The sequence below is a fragment of the Coregonus lavaretus genome (assembly GCF_964263955.1).
Source record: "Coregonus lavaretus genome assembly, chromosome: 36".
NCBI classification, from domain to species: domain Eukaryota; kingdom Metazoa; phylum Chordata; class Actinopteri; order Salmoniformes; family Salmonidae; genus Coregonus; species Coregonus lavaretus.
In genome coordinates, this window is record NC_140023.1 from 11,776,437 (window position 1) to 11,797,518 (window position 21,082).

The 21,082-nt window shown below is 41.7% G+C and overlaps 1 protein-coding gene across 1 annotated transcript in view; it reads right to left on the reverse strand.

Moving 5' to 3' along the window:
• Positions 1–21,082, reverse strand: part of LOC311110814 (protocadherin-15-like) — a gene marked incomplete at both ends in the record, with an annotated part of 245,784 nt that overhangs the window by 73,712 nt on the left and 150,990 nt on the right. Inside the window, 3 exons of the mRNA XM_084153381.1 lie at positions 8,413–8,525; positions 11,356–11,496; positions 17,353–17,469. Coding sequence (XP_084009507.1) covers positions 8,413–8,525; positions 11,356–11,496; positions 17,353–17,469 — 371 coding nt within the window. The remainder of the gene's footprint in view (positions 1–8,412; positions 8,526–11,355; positions 11,497–17,352; positions 17,470–21,082) is intronic.

Here is a 21,082-nt window from a genome sequence, read left to right on the forward strand (position 1 = left end):
GTGTGTGTAGCCTATTGTGTGTGTGTGTGTGTGGGTGGTGTGTGGGTGGTGTGTGTGTGTGTGTAGCCTGCTGTGTATGCCCACGTGTTCATGTCTGTTTTAGAAAGAAAATAGGAGAAAGAAGGCTAGAGTGTAAGACAGAGGACAGAGTTTGAGTGAGCGTTTAAGTGTGTGGGCGAGCACATTACAGTACACATATCAAAATCCAGAGACAGCAGTCTGTTATGACAACCAGGGATCAAACGAATTATTGGTGTGTTATTGAACTGATATGCAAGACTGATGCAGATCATCTCTATAAGTGGTGTAACAATAACTTGTGCTGTGCATGAAAGGTTGAGGGGTAGAGCCCATTCTACTTAAGCCAACAGGTTTCTCTATTTGAAATCAACTGAACAGTTTTTCTTTGGCAATTCCTTTTACATTATGAGCAACAGTTCCTAACAAAGTCAGCTGTACTTTTTCTCAAAGCCTGTTTGGATAGCCACATTTAAACAGGGAGATGCTGCTGCGTTTCTGAAGTAGAAAACAAATGTTACATCCTAATTGTTGACATAGCGCTGCTAATTCTCTCATTACCAGTGCAGTTGGCAGAGCTGGTTGTTTGACAAGGTTTTTCCTGTAGTAATACTTGATATGGACAGCACTAGCTACCTTGGTCTGCTATGCTAACAGCATGTCTAAGAAGCTGACTCAATAATGTGCTGTGGTGGGGTGTTGTTCAGTGGCCCGCTGGGCTGCATGCGAATATCACAGGAGAGAGTCAGAGTGTCGTCAGCCAGAGAGAAAGACAGGTCCGCAGTCTTAAAGGTCCGTCTTAGAACAGCCACATGCCAAAAGGGACAAAGGATCCATTACCCCTATCCCTAACCCTTGATAGAACCAATAGAACAAATAAATAACAAACCGCTCATGGTTTTGCTCATGTGAGGTTGCTGATAACAGACAATGTCCATTCTAGCATGCCCATCTAGGGACAATTCTCTTAGAACTCAGCAAAGGACTGAACTGACTAAAGAACAAGTCATATGCTACGGGCTTGAGTTGGTCTAAAAGAGCTTCTGCTTTTGGCTCAAGTTTGGGATGGGGCTATTATAAGCACATACAGTGCATTCGGAAAGTATTCAGACCCCTTGACTTTTTCCAAATTTTGTTACGCCACAGCTTTATTCTAAAATTGATATTTTTTCTCATCAATCTACACACAATACCCCATAATGACAAAGTAGAAACAGGTGTAGAAAAACAAAAAAAACAATAATAAAAGCTGAAATATTACATTTACGTAAGTATTCAGACCCTTTAATTATTACTTTGTTGAAGCACCTTTGGCAGCGATTACATCCTTGAGTCTTCTTGGGTATAACGCTACAAGCTTGGTACACCTGTATTTGGGGAGTTTCACCCATTCTTCTCCGCAGATCCTCTCAAGTTCTGTCATGTTTGATGGGGAGCGTCACTGCACAGCTATTTTCAGGTCTCTCCAGAGATGTTCGATCGGGTTCAAGTCTGGGCTCTGGCTAGGCCACTCAAGGACATTCAGAGACTTGTCCGGAAGCCACTCCTGCGTTGTCTTGGCTGTGTGCGTTGTCTTGGCTGTGTGCTTAGGGCCATTGTCCTGTTGGAAGGTGAACCTACACCCCAGTCTGAGGTCCTGAGCGCTCTGGAGCAGGTTTTCATCAAGAATCTCACTGTACTTTGCTCCGTTCATCTTTCCCTCGATCCTGACTAGTCTATCAGTCCCTGCCGCTGAAAAACATCCCCACAGCATGATGCTGCCACCACCATGCTTCACCATGCTTCGACCACATGGCTTGGTTTTGGTCTGACATGCACTGTCAACTGTGGGACCTTATATAGACAGGTGTGTGCCTTTCCAAATCATGTCCAATCAATTGCATTTACCACAAGTGGACTCCAATCAAGTTGCAGAAACATCTCAAGGATGATCAAAGGAAAAAGGATGCACTTGAGCTTAATTTCGAGTCTCATAGCAAAGGGTCTGAATACTTATGTAAATAAGGTATTTCTGTTTTTGTTTTTTGTACATTTGCAAAAAATTTATAAAACATGTTTTCGCTTTGTCATTATACAGTATTGTGTGTAGATTAATGAGGGGAAAAAAATATTTAATTAGTTTTAGAATAAGGCCTTAACCTAACAAAATGTGGAAAAAGTCAAGGGGTCTGAATAATTTCCGTAGGCACTGTAGACTTAGACAGCATTATCCTCTTGCATAGAACAAGTTTGATCCAATTAATGTTTTTGTAATTTGTACATCGTGTCTGGCTATATTATACTGTCAAAACACAATTATCATATCAACAAGAGGCTTCGAGCACAGTGCATGGAAACAAACATTTGTAATTGATAAGCAAGGTTCAGTGATTTAGCTTGATGTAAGGGTAAGACATGATTCATAAATGTTTAATAAACTACAACTCTGCGACTGCATCCGCTTAGGTGAGAGAGAAAAGGGGAGTAGAAAGGTAGAAAGGACAAAATGAGTCAGGTACGAGAGGGACAGAGAGACAGATGGAGGAGGCAAGAAGATGAGAGAGAGAGAGAGAGAGAGAGAGAGAGAGAGAGAGAGAGAGAGAGAGAGAGAGAGAGAGAGAGAGAGAGAGAGAGAGAGAGAGAGAGAGAGAGAGAGAGAGAGAGAGAGAGAGAGAGAGAGAGAGAGAGAGAGAGAGAGAAGCTAGTAGAGCAGAGAGGCTGTAATTGCTATGATCATTAAAATGACAAAGTGAGAAGTGGCGAGGCTTAGTGTCCTGTGATTTAGAGGATCCATCCCCAGCCAGCAGCTCTCAACCCTCAACCCTCAACTCAGGCGAAGTGCTGGGGGAGATAAGCAGCAGGCATAAGGGAAAGATGCTTTTAGGCTGAAGGTCTGCTACATGGGGCCAGTAAAGTAAAGTAGCATCCCACCATAGCGTACAGTAGGGATTTCCGGCTTAGTCAGACATGCTGGGGAAAGTAAATGAATTGCTGTCCCTGGTGCCCAGTGCTAAAAACTTCCCCACAGGGTTGTGTTTGTGAGTTCAATCTAAAGGCCATCATTGTGATTAAGTGAAATGTTTCAAACAGGAATAATTGTTCTTACAATGGGCCCTTGTTTATATAAGCCTATTAACTTGTTTTCCTAGTAAATTGTATCTATGTTTCATTTGAATATGATTTGAATACAAACATGATGTAATTTATGAATGTACAACAAAAATGTCCTACTCAACATTATATCATACATCAACATCATAACATTAACACATTAAATAAATATAAATGTACTATTCATGCATTTCAGTGTTATTTAAACTTGAGTATAAAATGAATGAATCTGCCCATTTTTCAACTCTACACGGTATATCATTTCAGATGGTGTAGCCTAATTGTTGTAAGACTTCTGTAATTAATACTAGATGCGTATTACAAACAAACAAACTGGTGCTCAGAATTTCAACAATACAAGCCAAGGCACAATGCGCTACAGCAGACTACTATACTGTACGTGCCATTTGTTTTCTCCAACCATGACTGGGAATGTTCACCTCCCCAAAACAGATGGAGGGGACTAACAATAAAACCCTGAAAGAAAGCATTAAGCCAGCCAAATCCCCATAGAGCTGTTTTAATTGTGTGTTGTGGACCTGTACGCACAGCCTTCCTGATTGTTGCTACCACTAACAGGCTTTGGTTAGACAAACAGCATCTTCTGTGAACGTGTAGAGCATGATTTGTGTTGTGAGGGTTCCTTAGAGAGAGGAAGATGAAGCGAGGAGGAAAGATGGAGCACTCTATTGTCCAGTAGGGGGGTGAAGACCAGATTGGAGGCCCTCTTGGTGCGCTCCTGTACAGCAGGGAAGAGCGAGCACCTGGCTAATGGTTTTATGGGTCATCATTTATGTTGGGGCTGCCACTGTGGATGGTAAGCATCGTCAATGCTACACCCTACAGAGTGCCGTGCCAGTCATCCTAACCTTCTGTGCTTGTGTAGGACATCACACTCATTCACAAGCTAATCTAAGGCCCTTCATCAGACACACCGCTGGGAATGTGTATTGCATTGATCAATCATAGGATAATGCCTGGAATAGAGAGAACATGAGCACGGGAAAAGAAACAGAACACACACAGATACATTCCTAATAGTGTATGCATGAAGTTATAAACATAGGACACAGCAACAGACAGACACACACACACACACACACACAGGCAGCACATTCTGACATACAGTTTACACAAGAACAAGCAATTACTGTAAAGTGAGCACAAAACAGCAGCTTGACAGGCTGAGCTGACCTTATGAAAAGCTCTCCCTAATGTGTAAAGGCATATTGAACTCTATTAGAAATTACACATTTTGCCATGATTCTATGCCTTGACAGTTAGAAATCAATTTGCCGCTAACAAGCTTGACTTAATAAGCTCCAAGGGACTCTGAGGGACAGTAGGAGACATAATACACTGACTGGTACCTCACAGCTAACACCACCTGCTGTTCAATATTATCATACACATTTTTTTGGGATGAATGTCAGAGTTGGTGTATCTAGGGCTGTTGCGGTGACCATCATGAAGGCAGTCAAATTCCACCTGACAGTTTAGTCACGGTAATTAGGCTTCTCCAAGCTCTGATGCTGCTGATGGTCATTAGTAGCCTACCAAACTTGCTAACTGTCTGGTACTCAGCACTCTATTGTCCCTCTAATCACTCTGACATCAATGCAAATGTTTTTGAAAATCTAATCAAACACTTCATGAGAGCTCATGAGCTCATGTTGCGAAACATTTCTATAGGCTATGCAATTGCGCGAGAAAACAGAATGATGTCCTCTACTAAAAAGAGGAGGATCCCATCAGCTTTCTATAGGCTGGGCCTACTATATTTATTTCTCAACTTTCCTAATATTAAGCACATTGCTTATCTTTACAACATGAGTATAGCCTACCTGGTTGGCATGAAAATGAACCACGGGAAAAGTGTCCACCATTCGCTATTTAAGTGCATAGATGACATGTCTTTTTTCCGCTGCCCCTGTTTCGAGACAGGTGCATGATAATGGTCCATTCTAAATCAAAACAAATTTCACACATATATTATTTAGTATATGTAAAGACAAGATTAAATCAAGAATAGTCTGATGGGTGACAATATTAGCCTATCACTTGTGAATGATATATTATCACCTGTAAAATGATGCCCAGCATAAGAAACAGCCTTTTTGTTTGCGACTTTTTCGAATTATAGTCGCACACCTCATGTAGCCTAGCCTATAGGCCGATATGTTTTGATAATGTTTGTATCACAACTAAAGTGGCCAAATAACTTCTTAAAATTAAGCACATTAATCCGCTTTACAAGGGGTTTAGAGCCTAACTGGCATACATAAGCAGCGCGTGAGTTTCAAGTTTGGGAAAGATAATTGTCACCATAAAAATGCACCTTTATAATAAAAGCATTACATGCAAAATCACATTTGCGGTCACTATTGATAATGGTGTTTTCCCGCTAATGGAACATTTGTGCTTATAGCCTACTGCCATTTGCACATTGCTGCGCTTATAATGTGAAGAAATAGTCTAATAGTTGATCAACATTTTAAGCTAAACGTTCTGATCTGTTGCGTCAGCCACATTGCTTAAAAAATGTTTTTTAATGCTAGTGGTTGTATTAATTTGGGATCTATTGCATCCCACAACTTTCCCAGACTATGTTTGAAATATTTATTTCTCGCACAGAATAGAATAGGTCGACTTTTGTACTATGGGGGATAGTAGACATAGGCTAGGGCTTTTGCTGTTCGTTAGGCCTACTCATCTTGTTGGCTGACGAAAAGTAAATGTGGACAGTTCTTCCAATATCTTCAATATGCACCTCGGAATTGGATAAGGACGCGCGCAGTTGTGTCTCCGATGTGTCTGTCTTCACTTGTAGCCTGTGCGAAAGACCCAATCAGGTGATGGAGAGCCATGTGTGTGAGAGGTGCTTAGGAGCGCCGCAGCACTCAGAGAGAAGGGTACAACGCAGCACTCCGGGCCAACGGCACAACGGCCACTGGCCGCAAAAGGCATGGATCTTTTTATGGTGCATTACGGCCACAAAGGGGATGCCGCCGTGGAATTCGAGGCATTATGAAGTGCTTGTCAAATTGTGAATGAGAGACTAAGGAAGAGTGTACAGCCTGTGCAAAAAAACAGAGCAGAGCACATGACTTTCAAGCAACTTTTGTCAAATCATCATTAGAGTCGCATCATGCAGCCTTACAATGTATTCAAAATCAAAACATATAGCCCAACATTTGTATAACAACTAAAGTTACATTAATAACTCTAAATGAAGCAAATAGGAGTACCTGTTTCTTTGTTAACCGCTCAACACAGAATAGCCGCATGTGCGCACTCCCTCAAATCGTTTGGAGAAAAGATTTATATTTTATTCAGCTTTGTTCGATTGTATTCTTCATACTATAAAATAATAGAAAATAATTCCACGAAATGTTAAGCAAATCTTGTCTGCTAGATGAACTAGTGTATCCCACAGCCATATGGCATAGCCAGATCAGGGCCTAACATAAGGACAACTCAGAGTATGCTATTCTGTTCTTCTGAAGTAGACTACATTTTCTTCATTTCATGCTTCTTTAGACCTGTCTAAAATGAATAATGGATTTATTGTGAAGGTGTAGGCTATATTACATGGATTTATTAGACGTCTTAAAATGTAGATATTCCAAAGGTCTGCATCAGTGGCTTGTAGGCTATGTGTGGAAGCCAGGAGATGCTAAATGTGTTTATGTTAATTAACGGTCAATTACCGTGAGACTGACAGTTATCTGCTTCACAATCACCGGCTTGACAAAATGTTGTGACCGCCACAGCCCTATGTGTATCTCACTGACAGAGATTCTAATCAAAACCAAGACTTTCTCAATGCTGCTCCAGCCACAATGCTAATAATAATAAAAAATACATATACGAATCCCTCCTTCAACATATCAATACGGCAAACTCAGGCTGGGCTGTGCCTCGCTCCGATCCAGCCCTGCTAGAGAAGTCATGAGTATAGATTTGATCCCCGTCCACCGCTATCCTTCCAGTTCAACTAATTAAAAATGTAATCTGGCTAAACTACTCTCTTAATAAACTCAGGGGAAGCTCTGCTTTGCCCTCCAAGAAACAAGAAAAACAAATGTTGTGGTTTACTGTACTAATGATCAGCAGCAGCCTCTGGCTCCGAGCACTCCTTAATATTTATACTACTCATTATATAGTCTGCATGTGAATAAAATAGAGCTTTAAAACATGAACTCAGAATGCTGGTATCTTACAAACCCTTGTCTTCACCTTGTCTTCACACATTTGTATACATCTTCTCACATTGTGTACATCACCCCAGATGAGACACAAGCATGGGCTAATGTAATCACACAATAATAACTGCTTTGAATAATAGATAGTAAACTCAGGGCCAAACAAAATGTAATTGCAGCTGGCGGATGCATTATTTAAATTGTTTTTAATATTTACCAAGGCCTGGTGAGGGAGGGAGGATGTGATCTGGTGTGTAAGGTGTGTTTGTGTGTGTTGAGGTGTTGTTGCGTTTCTGCTCAACACCAGATAAACCTATCCAGCAGCCAGGATTGGGGAGTAACTGATTACATGTAATAATTTACATGTAATCTGATTACAAATCAACTAACCGTAATCAATCACGTTATCAACAAAAATATTGTAATCAGATTACAGATACATTTGAAAAACGTACTTCTTGGATTACTTTTAAATTCAGAAAGGACACTTTTCTGTTTTCTCAATGACATTCAATGCAGCATTGAAAAAAAGGCGCAAGTTTAAGTTGCCTGAGCGAGTCCGACCACAAGTCAGAAATGACTATGATGACACATCAAATACGTAGGGCGGCAGGTAGCCTAGCGGTTAAAGCATTAGCCCAGTAACTGAAAGGTTTCTGGTTCGGATACCCGAGCCGACAAAGTGAAAAATCTGTCGATGTGCCCTTGAGCAAGGCATTTAACCCTAATTTGCTTTAGGGACGCTGTACTACTATGGCTGATCCGGTAAAACAACACATTTCACTGGACCTATCCAGTGTATGTGACAATAAAACATATACATTTTTTGGGGATGGATCCTTTGTGTCTTCTTCTAATGCCTCTTAAAGGGAAAGTAATCCAAAAGTAATGGAAAGTAATCAGATTACATTACTGAGTTTGGGTAATCCAAAAGTTACGTTACTGATTACAATTTTGGACTGTAACGGATTACACTTAGAAAGTAACCTACCCAACCCTGCTTGCAGCTTTGAGTAATGAGCTGTATATAAGTAAGATGTATATATCGTCATATTCAAGTGTGTGTGCGTGTGTGTGTAAGTGCATGTGTGTGTGTTACCTGTACTCCTCCTCAGTGAAGATGGGGATCCTGGAGGGTTGGAGGACAGTGATCTCCACCAGGGTCTGGTTCTCCTTCACTGGCTCTCCATCGTCAAAGGCTATCACCACCAACTGAGAGCACACACACACACACATTACTGATTTCCTCTTGAATCAAACCTGGTCGCCTTCTGTTTCTGCATGCATGACAATGAATAACAGAGAAGTTGGAAAGGGCACAAACAGGTCTGGGAACCAAGCTCCAACCCATCCAGAGAGAGTGTGTGAATCTATCGACCCAACATTCTTAGACCGGAGAGACGAGACAGAGACAGAAAGCGAGACAGAGACAGAGCGAGAGAGAGAGAGTCTGTCTTTATTACAACCTAATATCCTTCAGCAACATGCTCCTAGTGTTCGCTGCCAAGGTTACACTGAGCTGAGGTCAACTCCACATACACTCAGATGACCTTCTGTGGGAGTATAACGTCAGGAACTTAATATGCAGGCACATCTTGATTTAGTCACAGGTGGAGTCTGTGTAATGGCCTGATGAATAAGGAGACGATAAAGTATTGTGAGAAGGTTCCAGAAAGAGTCTGTCCATTAGCTCAATATGTGCACCCTTTTGACCAATTAGAACGAATAATAAAGTGCACAGACAATGTACATTATTTCTGTACAGTATGCGAGGAAAGGTGCATCTGTACTGTGCATGTGTACATTAAGAAAGACTCACATAAAAAAAAGATATATACAGTACCAGTCAAAAGTTTGGACACACCTACTCATTCAATGGTTTTTCTTTATTTTTACTATTTTCGACATTGTAGAATAATAGTGAAGACATCAAAACTATGAAATAACACATATGGAATCATGTAGTAACCAAAAAAGTGTTAAACAAATATATTTGATATTTGAGATTCTTCAAAGTAGCCACCCTTTGACTTGATGACAACTTTGCACACTCTTGGCATTCTCTCAACCAGCTTCATGAGGTAGTCACCTGGAATGCATTTCAATTAACATGTGTGCATTGTTAAAAGTTAATTTGTGGAATTTCTTTCCTTCTTAATGCGTTTGAGCAAATCAGTTGTGTTGTGACAAGGTAGGGTTGGTATACAGAAAATAGCCATACTTATGTCCATATTATGGCAAGAACAGCTCAAATAAGCAAAGAGAAATGACAGTCCACCATTACTTTAAGACATGAAGGTCAGTCATTTACATATACATTTACATTTTAGTCATTTAGCAGACGCTCTTATCCAGAGCGACTTACAGTTAGTGAATACATGTTTTTTTATACTGGCCCCCCGTGGGAATCGAACCCGCAACCCTGGCGTTGCAAACGCCATGCTCTATCAACTGAGCTACATCCCTGCCGGCCATTCCCTCCCCTACCCTGGACGACGCTGGGCCAATTGTGCGCCGCCCATGAGTCTCCTGGTCGCGGCCGGCTGCGACAGAGCCTGGATTCGAACCAGGATCTCTAGTGACACAGTTAGCACTGCGATGCATTGCCTTAGACCACTGCGCCACTCAGGAGTACAATACGGAAAATTTCAAGAACTTTGAACGTTTCTTCAAGTGCAGTCGCAAAAACCATCAAGCGCTATGATGAAACTGGCTCTCATGAGGACCGACACAGGAGAGGAAGACCCAGAGTTACCTCTGCTGCAGAGGATAAGTTCATTAGAGATACCAGCCTCAGAAATTGCACCCCAAATAAATGCTTCACAGAGTTGAAGTAACAGATACATGTCAACATCAACTGTTCAGAGGAGACTGCGTGAATCAGGCCTTCATGGTCGAATTGCTGCAAAGAAACCACTACTAAAGGACACCAATAAGAAGATACTTCCTTGGGCCAAGAAACACAAGCAATGGACATTAAACCGGCGGAAATCTGTCCTGTGGTCTGATGAGTCCAAATGAGAGATTTTTGGTTCCAACTGCGGTGTCTTTGTGAGACACAGAGTAGGTGAACGGATGATCTCCGCATGTGTGGTTCCCACCATGAAGCATGGAGGAGGAGGTGTGATGGTGCTTTGCTGGTGACACTGTCAGTGATTTATTTAGAATTCAAGGCACAATTAACCAGCATGGCTACCACAGCATTCTGCAGCGATACGTCATCCCATCTGGTTTGCGCTTAGTGGGACTATCATTTGTTTTTCAACAGGACAATGACACAATACACCTCCAGGCCGTGTAAGGGCTATTTGACCAAGAAGGACAGTGATGGAGTGCTGCATCGGATGACCTGTCCTCCACAATCACCCGACCTCAACCCAATTGAGATGGTTTGGGATGACTTGGACCGCAGAGTGAAGGAAAAGCAGCCAACAAGTGCTCAGCATATGTGGGAACTCCTTCAAGACTGTTGGAAAAGCATTCCAGGTGAAGCTCGTAGAGACAATGCCAAGAGTGTGCAAAGCTGTCATCAAGGCAAAGGGTGGCTACTTTGAAGAATCTCAAAGATAAAATATATGTTTATTTGTTTAACACTTTTTTGGTTACTACATGATTCCATATGTGTTATTTCATAGTTTTGATGTCTTCACTATTATTCTACAATGTAGAAAATAGTAAAAATAAAGAAAAACCCTTGAATGAGTAGGTGTGTCCAAACTTTGGACTGGTAGTGTACACATTATTTAAATAAGAAAAGAAAAGAAAAAAAATACTCACATAGTATCAGAGGAGATTATATTTTAGTGAGTTTATTTTGTTTATGATGACTGAGATGGAGGTATTGTGCAAATGTTCTAGAAACAGAATATGTATTAGTTTAATCTGTGTACCTTTCTGACCCACTGGTCTGCATTAGATCTTAAAGTCCAACTGTACTGTACAAATGTGTCAAGTGTAATTGTATGAGTGATGTCTATTTTGGGTATGTGTAAGTGGGGGTGATCATCCATCATCATCATTATCATCATCATCATCATCCTACCTTGAAGGTGACGCTGGGCTGTTCGTTGAGGTTGACCCTGGTGATGACCCTCCCAGACCCCTTCTCCACGTCAAAGATGCTACCGCTGTAAGGTGATTGGTCCTCGTCCACTCTGTAACGCACCAGACTGGCTGGAGTACCCTGTGAGAGAAACACAGGAGCAAGACAGTCATGTTAGGTGAGTGAACTCTTCTACTTTAACTTTTGATATTGTATATTGCCCAAGGGGACAGCAGTGATGCACTTCATTTCACTCAGGTGGGTTGAAGTAGTCTCAAAGAACTGACTTACAGTTTGCTTTACTCTAACTCTACAGTTAGCTTGGGAATCTAATTCCCAATTCCCCTGACCGGGTCAGGAACCTAGGTCGTGAATATAACTCATGGGTGTGTTTGCCCACTTCGCTATTGTCTATCTGTTTGTGCGAACATTGGTCTTGAGATCTCCAGCAGGTACTCTCCAAGTGCAAGTGAACCTTGATGAACTACCTCTACTACACTGTGACTACACAACATAGTCTCATTACCAGTAGGATGACTGCTCATCACATTACCCTTTACTGTATTCATAGATTACACACATCATCTATTGGAGTTAAATAGCACCCAGCCTATCCATCCATCCCCAAATCAATTCCTCTTAGAGGCATTAATGCCGGGACTTTAATATGACCCTTTGATTAAGATTAATAATGCTTTCATATAGCTGATTATCTCATAACTATCTTTTTCAATTATACCACTTTAAGGTCTATATTTTTCCCCCCACTTTTTTTTCTTACTGTCTTCTAATAGAAGATAATATTTCAGTGCCCTTAAGCAGAACTGAGAATGCTGGACTTGAGACAGCCTAATGGGTTTTCTGTGCAGTCAAACTGGGCAGAACTGAGCAAATGCAGGGGTTAGAGATGTTAGATCCCTTGGGTGGTTTACTCCCACAAATACATCTGCCAAAAGTTGAAACCATCAGAGAGAGCTTACGGATACACTGAGGGGCATGTGTATAAAATCCAGGCTGTGTGCGTAGAATCCGGGATATGTGTTAGATCCAAACTGAGCATAATAAGAACATAAACTAAATGCCTTTATGTTTGGCAACTGCACACACCAAATATTGTAACAAAAGTATCAGCATTCTGTCTGAATTATTTATTTCAGGTGAACATAGGGCATAGGCTAAGTACTGTATCTAACAACCCATAAAGGCACACCATTTCGGAATCCAACACCAATCATATGCTGTTCCTTAACATATAAGGCCAAGCTTTGACTTTTAAATATTACTAAGAAGTAGAACCCCAAGGCATTTGGCCACTGCAGTGTGAGCTGAAAAGCCAAACAAGCCCTCAGGATCAGAGACCGTGCGCCTACATAATACATAATAGAAACATTTATAAAAAGAAGATTATGTCCTCTCCCGTTTCCCTTCACCTATAAACTGTGCAGTTCAGTATCAACGTTTCCAGTTTCCACATTTGACGTTCAATAGCAGGTCTAATACTGGTTCCAAGACAGCAGTCTACTATGGGGCTTGCCTTGATACAGTAACATCTTACTATCTCTACTAGTGCTTTCAGGTTTACAGCAGCTCCCCTTGTCTGACTTTTTGCTCACAGACCATAAATGTTTTATGCCTTCTGCTGGGGAAAACACACTCAGTATTTAAGTCACCCAACATTTTGAGATTTACCACTTTGACATCTAAGAAATGTATGTTGGGACTAGGGCTGTGGCGGTCATGAAATTTTGTCAGCTGGTGATTGTCAAGCAAACAACTGCCGGTTTCACAGTAATTGACAAACAATTAACATAAAAACGTTTAGCATCTCCTGGCTTCCACGCATAGCCTACAAGCCACTGATACAGACCTTTGGAACATCTACATAAAAAAAGCTAATAAATCTAGCCTACATATAACACAATAAATCCATTATTCATTTTAGACAGGTCTAAAGAAACATGATATGAAGAAAATGTATTCTATTTCAGAAGAACAGAATAGCATACTCTGAGTTGTCCTTATGTTAGGCCCTGATATGGCTATGCCAAATGGCTGTGGGCTACACTAGTTCATTTAGCAGACAAGATTTGCTTAGAATTCCGTGGCATTATTTTTTATTATTTTATATGAAGAATACAATTGAACATAATAGAATAAATAGAAAGGATATTTTCTCCAAACGATTTCCAAGGAAGTGTGCACATGCGGCTATTCTGTGTTGAACGGTTAACAAAGAAACCGGTCCTCCTATATACTTAACTTAAGAGTTATTTCTGCAACTTTAGTTGTGATACAAACGTTGGGCTATATGTTTATATTTTTTATACATTCTAAGGCTGCATGATGCGACTCTAATGATGATTTGAAAAAAGTTGCATGAAATGCATGAGCTTGGATTTGTTTCTTGTGCAGGCTGCACACACTTCATCAGTCCTGGAATATCAAATCAAATCTGATTTAGTAACTGGAATATGGCTGATTAAGACAGTGATGAGTGTACTTCCTATATCAGCAAGCATAAAACCATTGGATCCAAGGTACTCCATCAACTTCTCAGGCTTATTTCTAGAAGATATGGTTTATTTTCAGTTTTTCACCCTCTGGGCTCTCTCTTATTGTTTCAAACTGATAATCCACTTACATTAATTACTCCTTAGTGCTGCTATATTAAATGGAAATAGCAGTTGGATAATCACTGCTTAATCATTTTCAACACAGTGAGATTTAAAGGTTTTATATGAGTTCAATGATGGGATGATGCTGTTTTAATCAAGTTAAAGACGTGCACAGAGGCATAGTGAACTGTATGGTCAGGGGTTTAATCGGTCCTTTCAAGTCCACTCTTATTTCTCCAAGGGCAGGAATACTTCCTGGAATATTTTCAAACTGATGATGTCACTGGCCAATGTTTCTTCACCTGATATTAGGACATAGCCTGTTATTATAACATAGCCCCTATTGTTGGCTAAAATGAAAGAAATTGGCTAAAATTGCTGTAATAACAGTCTATCACAGGCTTTGAGACCCTTATGAGACATTGTCCACAGAGTGATCCATGAAGTGATCAATGGAGCTAAATGTGTTCCGGCTGTGATGTAAACTTCAGAACCTTCAATTTTCAGAAACATTAACTGCATATGATAATAGGTATTCATTGCACCTCTCTAATTTATTTCCTTCAGCTTAGTTAGCGATAAGAAGAGATACTTCCGTATATCCCTTTGTATTCTCAGCCTTTGTCTCCATGGTGGTTCTCTGCATGGAATCAAGTCGAAATTGACATTTGAATAAGTGGTTTGTATGGTGCAGCCCAAAATACAGAGAACAGTTCATGTCTGAGATTGAATTCCATTTCTGTTCTCCGTCCCTGTTTCCCTCATCAGCTCTGCTGTGGAAAGGAGGCACAACAACAGCCCACTTGTTACTGTGCTCTCCAACACCAAGGCCAAAATTAAGAGTAGTAGTAAAGAGGAGAGCGCGCGTGTGTGTGTGGTTGTATGTCTGCACACTAGGCTAAGCCCTCCTCCACCTGACAGGCGTCCTGTTAATAAAGCTCTTTGAGCTCCCAAATCTAGGTCAATAAGAGACTAGGTGAAATAGTCCTGTTAGTTTCCCTAATCCCTTTGTGTTAGTCTAACTATCCTCCAGAGCTATACTTTCCATAGTTGGGACAATATGAGTATCTGCTTTCCTTCACTGACCATGAACTAGAGTGTATCATAATCCACCCACCTGCTTTGTAACTGAGCAATAGATTAAGTATATTCTGTACAGTAAATATGACCCTGAGTGCAGCAGAAGAGATGACACACAAAGGTAGAGTGGGAGTGCGGGAGAGAAAGACAGACAGACAGATAGACAATACACATGCACAGAGAGCACGTAGAGGGGGAGATATTTGGAGTGAGTCATTACTGCAGGTTAACTATGTTGTGTGAAATGTTCAGATTCAAACTGTTGTGATTGACAGGCCCAGAGTGAACCCCAGGGACATGCACTGTTCCTCTGCTACAGACACCACGCAGGCCCACTATCCTGTTGGGAACACAACCAGCAGGAGGTCCTTTCACACCAAGTTCCAGTCCAGTCTACAATCACTGGCCTTTTCTCCAGACCCCCTGGGAGGGTAAAACAAGCAGATAGATTCGAGAAGCGTCAGATGAGGATTGTTACTGATGGCTGTATTGTTTTTGAGCAGATAGATTTGAGAAGAGTCAGATGAGGATTGTTTCTGATGGCTGCATTGTTTTAGATGGACACAATTCACACAAAAGTAAAATATAATGATGCAGACTATAAAAAAGGCATATCATTAAATTATATTAAAATCCTTGCCAGGGAGAGAGAGAAAGAGAGGAAGAAGGACCGGGGTACAAAACAGACATAGCTTGCAAGAGAGTGAGGAAGAGAGGAAGAGGTGTGCAGACAGAAGCCCCAAAGTTCTCTGCTTTTCTTACACATTACTACTACATTTTCCGGCTAGCCATACCACCCTGCATCCCACTGCTGGCTTACTGGAAAGGGTGTCGTTCTTTGGATGGGACATTAAACCAAGGTTCTGACTCTTTGTAGTCACTAAAGATCCCATGACACTTATCGTAAGATTAGGGGTGTTAACCCGGTGTCCTGGCTAAATTCCCCACCTGGCCCCTCGGACTACCTCGGTCCTCTAATTATCTCCAGCTTCCAATTGGCTCAATACAACCTCTCTGCTCTACCCTGCAACTTTTGCCCAATTCACAGCTAACTTGCTCTCCACAGAACACACATTCACAATATGCTACAGTAACAATGGAAACTAACATGGACTAAACACTTTGAGAACCTCATGACTTTAAGGTTCATGTAACTATGCTGAGCACTCGTTATAATGCAAAACAACTCCAGTCTCAAAACAAAACAAAAGAGAGAAGGAGAGACGGAGCATGTAAGGTAGAACGCTGACTCACCTATGGGGCTATAAAATATTTAGGTGATTGCACCGCCAATAAACCCACCTTCCTTTGGCATAGGGTTGATGAAGCTGAACCACATTTTTCTGGGGACAAAATAACCTTGATCTCTAGCATTTATTAGACTCCGAATGTGTCATTGCTTTATCGTAATGGCCTTGTTGTCCTAGTGACAGAGTGAACAGGAAGCAGTAAAAGTTAAGGGAGTGTGTTATGCAGCACTACAAAAACCTATAGTGATTTTCCCCTGCCCCTGTGCAGCCTCGCCTGTGATAGGGAAATCCTTTCTGAGTGCAACAGGGTGTCAAAATTCTGGTGCCGTATCGTGTAATTTCATTCCCACGGTTTGCAGCCGGCAACAATTTTTTTTGTTGATATACCAGGAAGTCGGTGTGGAACTGCTCAGCCATGGCAAAGCGAATGAAGAAGGAGACAGAAGGGTGAGACTGGACCGGTGTATTGTTTAACATACTTAACACAAATAATCATCACATGACAACTGTTGGAACAGAACAGATGCAACACAATCAGGTAGCTATTTTTATGAAGATAACATTGGTTCTTGCTGGTAGTGCTGTATTTCACTATGCTGTGTAATAAACAATAATTTGTGTAATCAGCTGTGATGCCATAAGCTGTGCAAATCACTGTTCTCTTTAACAGGGGTCCGCGGAGGTACTGCATATACATTACATTACCAAAAGTATGTGGACACCTGCTCATCGAACATCTCATTCCAAAATCATGGGCATTAATATGGAGTTCGTTCCCCCTTTGCTGCTACAACAGCCTCCACTCTTCTGGGAAGGCTTTCCACTAGATGTTTGAACATTGCTGCGGGGACATGCTTCCATTCAGCCAAACTCCTTGGATGCTATTTTTATCTCACTTGAGTTGTGTTCAGATTATGAGGGGGTCCCTGATGAATTTGCTATCACAAAAGTGGTCCCCAGCCCCAAAATGTTTGAAAACTTCTGCTTTATAAAACCAATACATATTCATCTTGTTCTGAATCATTAGTCACAGAGCGATCAGTGATACTCACAGGAGGGTCTTGGTCCTCAGCGAACACAGTAGTGATGACCGTTCCCTTCTCTGCGTTGGGGGCCACCAGGCCCTTGTACAGCGCTTGTCTAAACACCGGGGAGAAGTCATTCATATCCTGTGAATAAAAATAAAAGGAATAGATACATAAAGTACTGTAAGCTACTATGAATGTAGAATTTTTACTTTTTGTATCCCCAACTCTTAAAAAAGAAAGTCGGTCAGAGCATGAATCATCACATAATTCTCAGTTTCATTGTAAGCATTGTCAGTCTCACATTTTATCTATCAGTGTGCAAGCGATAGCAAATATCACTGTCTTGCAAAGATACTTGATTCCAAATAATGGAAATGTTGATGAAATCAAGTAAATTGGCCTTTGCAAGATGTGTATGGCCCCAGGCGTTGCTCTAGGACAGTGGTACATATTTCATATCTGATTGTAAACTCATTAGTTTCAAGTTTCACTATTTTTATGTCACGTGCACAGGTACAGTGAAATGCCTTTCTTGCAAGCTCCAAACCCAACATTACAGTAATCAATATCAATGTAGCACTAAAAATAACAAGGTAGAATAAAAACATAAGAGAGAAAAAAAACTGTAAACTGAACTGTAAACAACTTAAACGTATTGAAGAACAATCTGGCCTAAATGGCCATGTACTCTTATAATCTCCACCCGGCCCAGCCAGAAGAAGACTGGCCACCCCTCAGAGCCTGGTTCCTCTCTAGGTTTCTTCCTAGGTTCCTGCCATTCTAGGGTTTTTTTCCTAGCCACTGTGCTTCTATATCTGCATTGCTTGCTCTTTGACTCAAATTGAATTATTCCGCTGCTCTATAGTTCGCTACATACTTTAGTCTGAGACTGCCATCATTGAAGTCGGTTTGTGGTGATTTCAAAAGTAGGGATGTTGTACAAAACAAAGTGATCAGCGATTGGATCATCTCCAACCAATCAGAGTATCAAAGCCAACACCACATTTTCAAACCGCCACTTTACCCACGTGTGTCCTTGCTCTGGCCCAATCCATCAGTTTCTGGGACCAATCAAAACGGCTAGAATGTTTTTCTGTTCTAGAAATCATCGGGAAAGTACTCAGATTCAGACATTGCGGAGACACAATGTCCGTGGGCATAGAGCAAGGAGTTTGGGTAGCCAGGCAAGGGTATCTATATAGCACTTTCTCCTCTGATCTCCCACCTCCCACCCTTCTGGCTGCCTACTGTGACAACCTACTGTGACAACCTACTGTGACAGCCTACTGTGACAGCCTACTGTGTCTCTGACAGAGAGGACAAAGGGATAGTTAGGTTAGTCAATACTACAGACATCCAGGGATGAAAGGAGAGGCTACTGTCCGTCTCACAGCACGAAGAGTGTCCTCCTCAAGGGACATCGTTGTAACCACTTCAACCTCACCAATTGAAGTTTCCATTGCTCTACCTCGAATTAGAGGTCTTCTCGGATCCACCTGTACCCAAATACCCAAGAACGATCCGGGACCCGTGCAGGTCTGAATCCAGAATTGTAAATAATGTCACAGATCTGGTTAGGATCTGATATGATTGTCATGGGTCTCGGATATGGGTAATTTAACTGACTTGTCCGGAAGGACCTGTACAGATCCAAACGCGACTGCCGCAGTAGAGAGAGAGAGAAATTGGATAATTTATGCTGCTGCTCTTTGCTTTTCACGAGAGTGGCGCGTGGCACCATGCTACTGATACATGTCATATATTTCTTTACTAAAATATACTAGGTTAGACTAGTCTCTCTCTCTCTCTCTCTCTCTCTCTCTCTCTCTCTCTCTCTCTCTCTCTCTCTCTCTCTCTCTGCTCTGCTCTGCTCTGCTCTGCTCTGCTCTGTTTTTGCATTGGAGAATATGAGTAAAATAGCGTAGTTGCAGGATGGAGGCCAAACATTATACAGTGCATTTGGAAAGTATTCAGACCCCTTGACTTTTTCCACATCCTGTTACGTTACAGCCTTATTCTAAAATATATATATTTTTTTATTCCCTCATCAATCTACACAATGCCCCAAAATGACAAAGCAAAAACAGGTTCTTAGACATGTTTGCAAATTTGTAAAAAATAAATAACTAAAATATCACATTTACATAAGTATTCAGACCCTTTACTCAGTACTTTGGTGACGCACCTTTGGCAGCGATTACAGCTTCGAGTCTTCTTGGGTATGATGCTACAAGCTTGGCACACCTGTTTTTTGGGGAGTTTCTCCCATTCTTCTCTGCAGATCCTCTCAAGCTCTGTCAGGTTGGATGGGGAGCGTCGCTGCACAGCTATTTTCAGGTCTCTCCAGAGATGTTAGATCGGGTTCAAGTCCGGGCTCTGGCAGGGCCACTCAAGGACATTCAGAGACTTGTCCCGAAGCCACTCCTGCATTGTCTTGGCTGTGTGCTTAGGTTCGTTGTCCTGTTGGAAGGTGAACCTTTGCCCCAGTCTGAGGTCTTGAGCACTCTGGAGCAGGTTTTCATCAAGGATCTCTCTGTACTTTGCTATGTTAATCTTTCCCTCGATCTTGACTAGTCTCTCTGTCCCTGCCGCTGAAAAACATCCCCACAGCATGATGCTGCCACCACCATGCTTCACCGTAGGGATGGTCCTAGGAATGTTGTTTCTCATGGTCTGAGAGTCTTTAGACTGCCTTTTGGCAAACTCCAAGCGGCTGTCATTGGTGGAGTGCTGCAGAGATGGTTGTCCCTCTGGAAGGTTCTCCCATCTCCACAGAGGAACTCTGGAGCTCTGTCAGAGTGACCATCGGGTTCTGGTCACCTCCCTGACCAAGGCCCTTCTCCACCGATTTCTCAGTTTGGCCGGCGGCCAGCTCTAGGAAGAGTGTTGGTGGTTCCAAACTTCTTATATTTAAGAAGGATGGAGTCCACTGTGTTCTTGGGGACCTTCAATGCTGCAGACATTTTTCAGGTACCCTTCCCCAGATCTGTGCCTTGACACAATCTTGTCTCGGAGCTCTACGGACAATTCCTTTGACCTCATGGCTTGGTTCTGCTCTGACATGCACTGTCCAATGTGGGACATTATATAGACAGGTGTGTGCCTTTCCAAATTATGTCCAATCAATAGAATTTACCACAGGTGGACTCCAATCAATTTGTAGAAACATCTCAAGGATGATCAATGGAAACAAGATGCACCTGAGCTCAATTTCGAGTCTCATAGCAAAAGGTCTGAATACTGTAAATAAGGTTTATTTTATGTTATTGCTTTGCAAACATTTCTAAAAACCTGTTTTTCGCTTTGTCATTATGGGGTATTGTGTGTAGATTGATGAGTAAAATAAGAATTCCATCCATTTCAGAATAAGGCTGTAACGTAAGAAAATGTGGAAAAAGTCAAGGGGTCTGAATACTTTCCGAATGCACTGTACATATACAATTAAAGATCTTGAACAACTCATTCATTCATATTGTCACGGTTTCGGCCGAGGCTGCCTCTCTCCCTTGTTCGGGCAGGTTTCGGCGTTCGTCGTCTCCGGAATTCTAGCTGCCACCGTTATATGTTCCATGTTTCCTGTTTGATTAGTTTTGTCTGTTAGCCACACCTGTCTTGTGTTAAGTCTCATTAAGCACCCTATTTAGTTTCCTTGTTGTTAGTGTTGTGTTGTGTGTAATTGTTTCGTGTCAGGTGTTTGTGCGTTACCCGTGTTTCGGTACGCCAGTTACTATTTGCTTCCTCCTCGGTTGAGGAG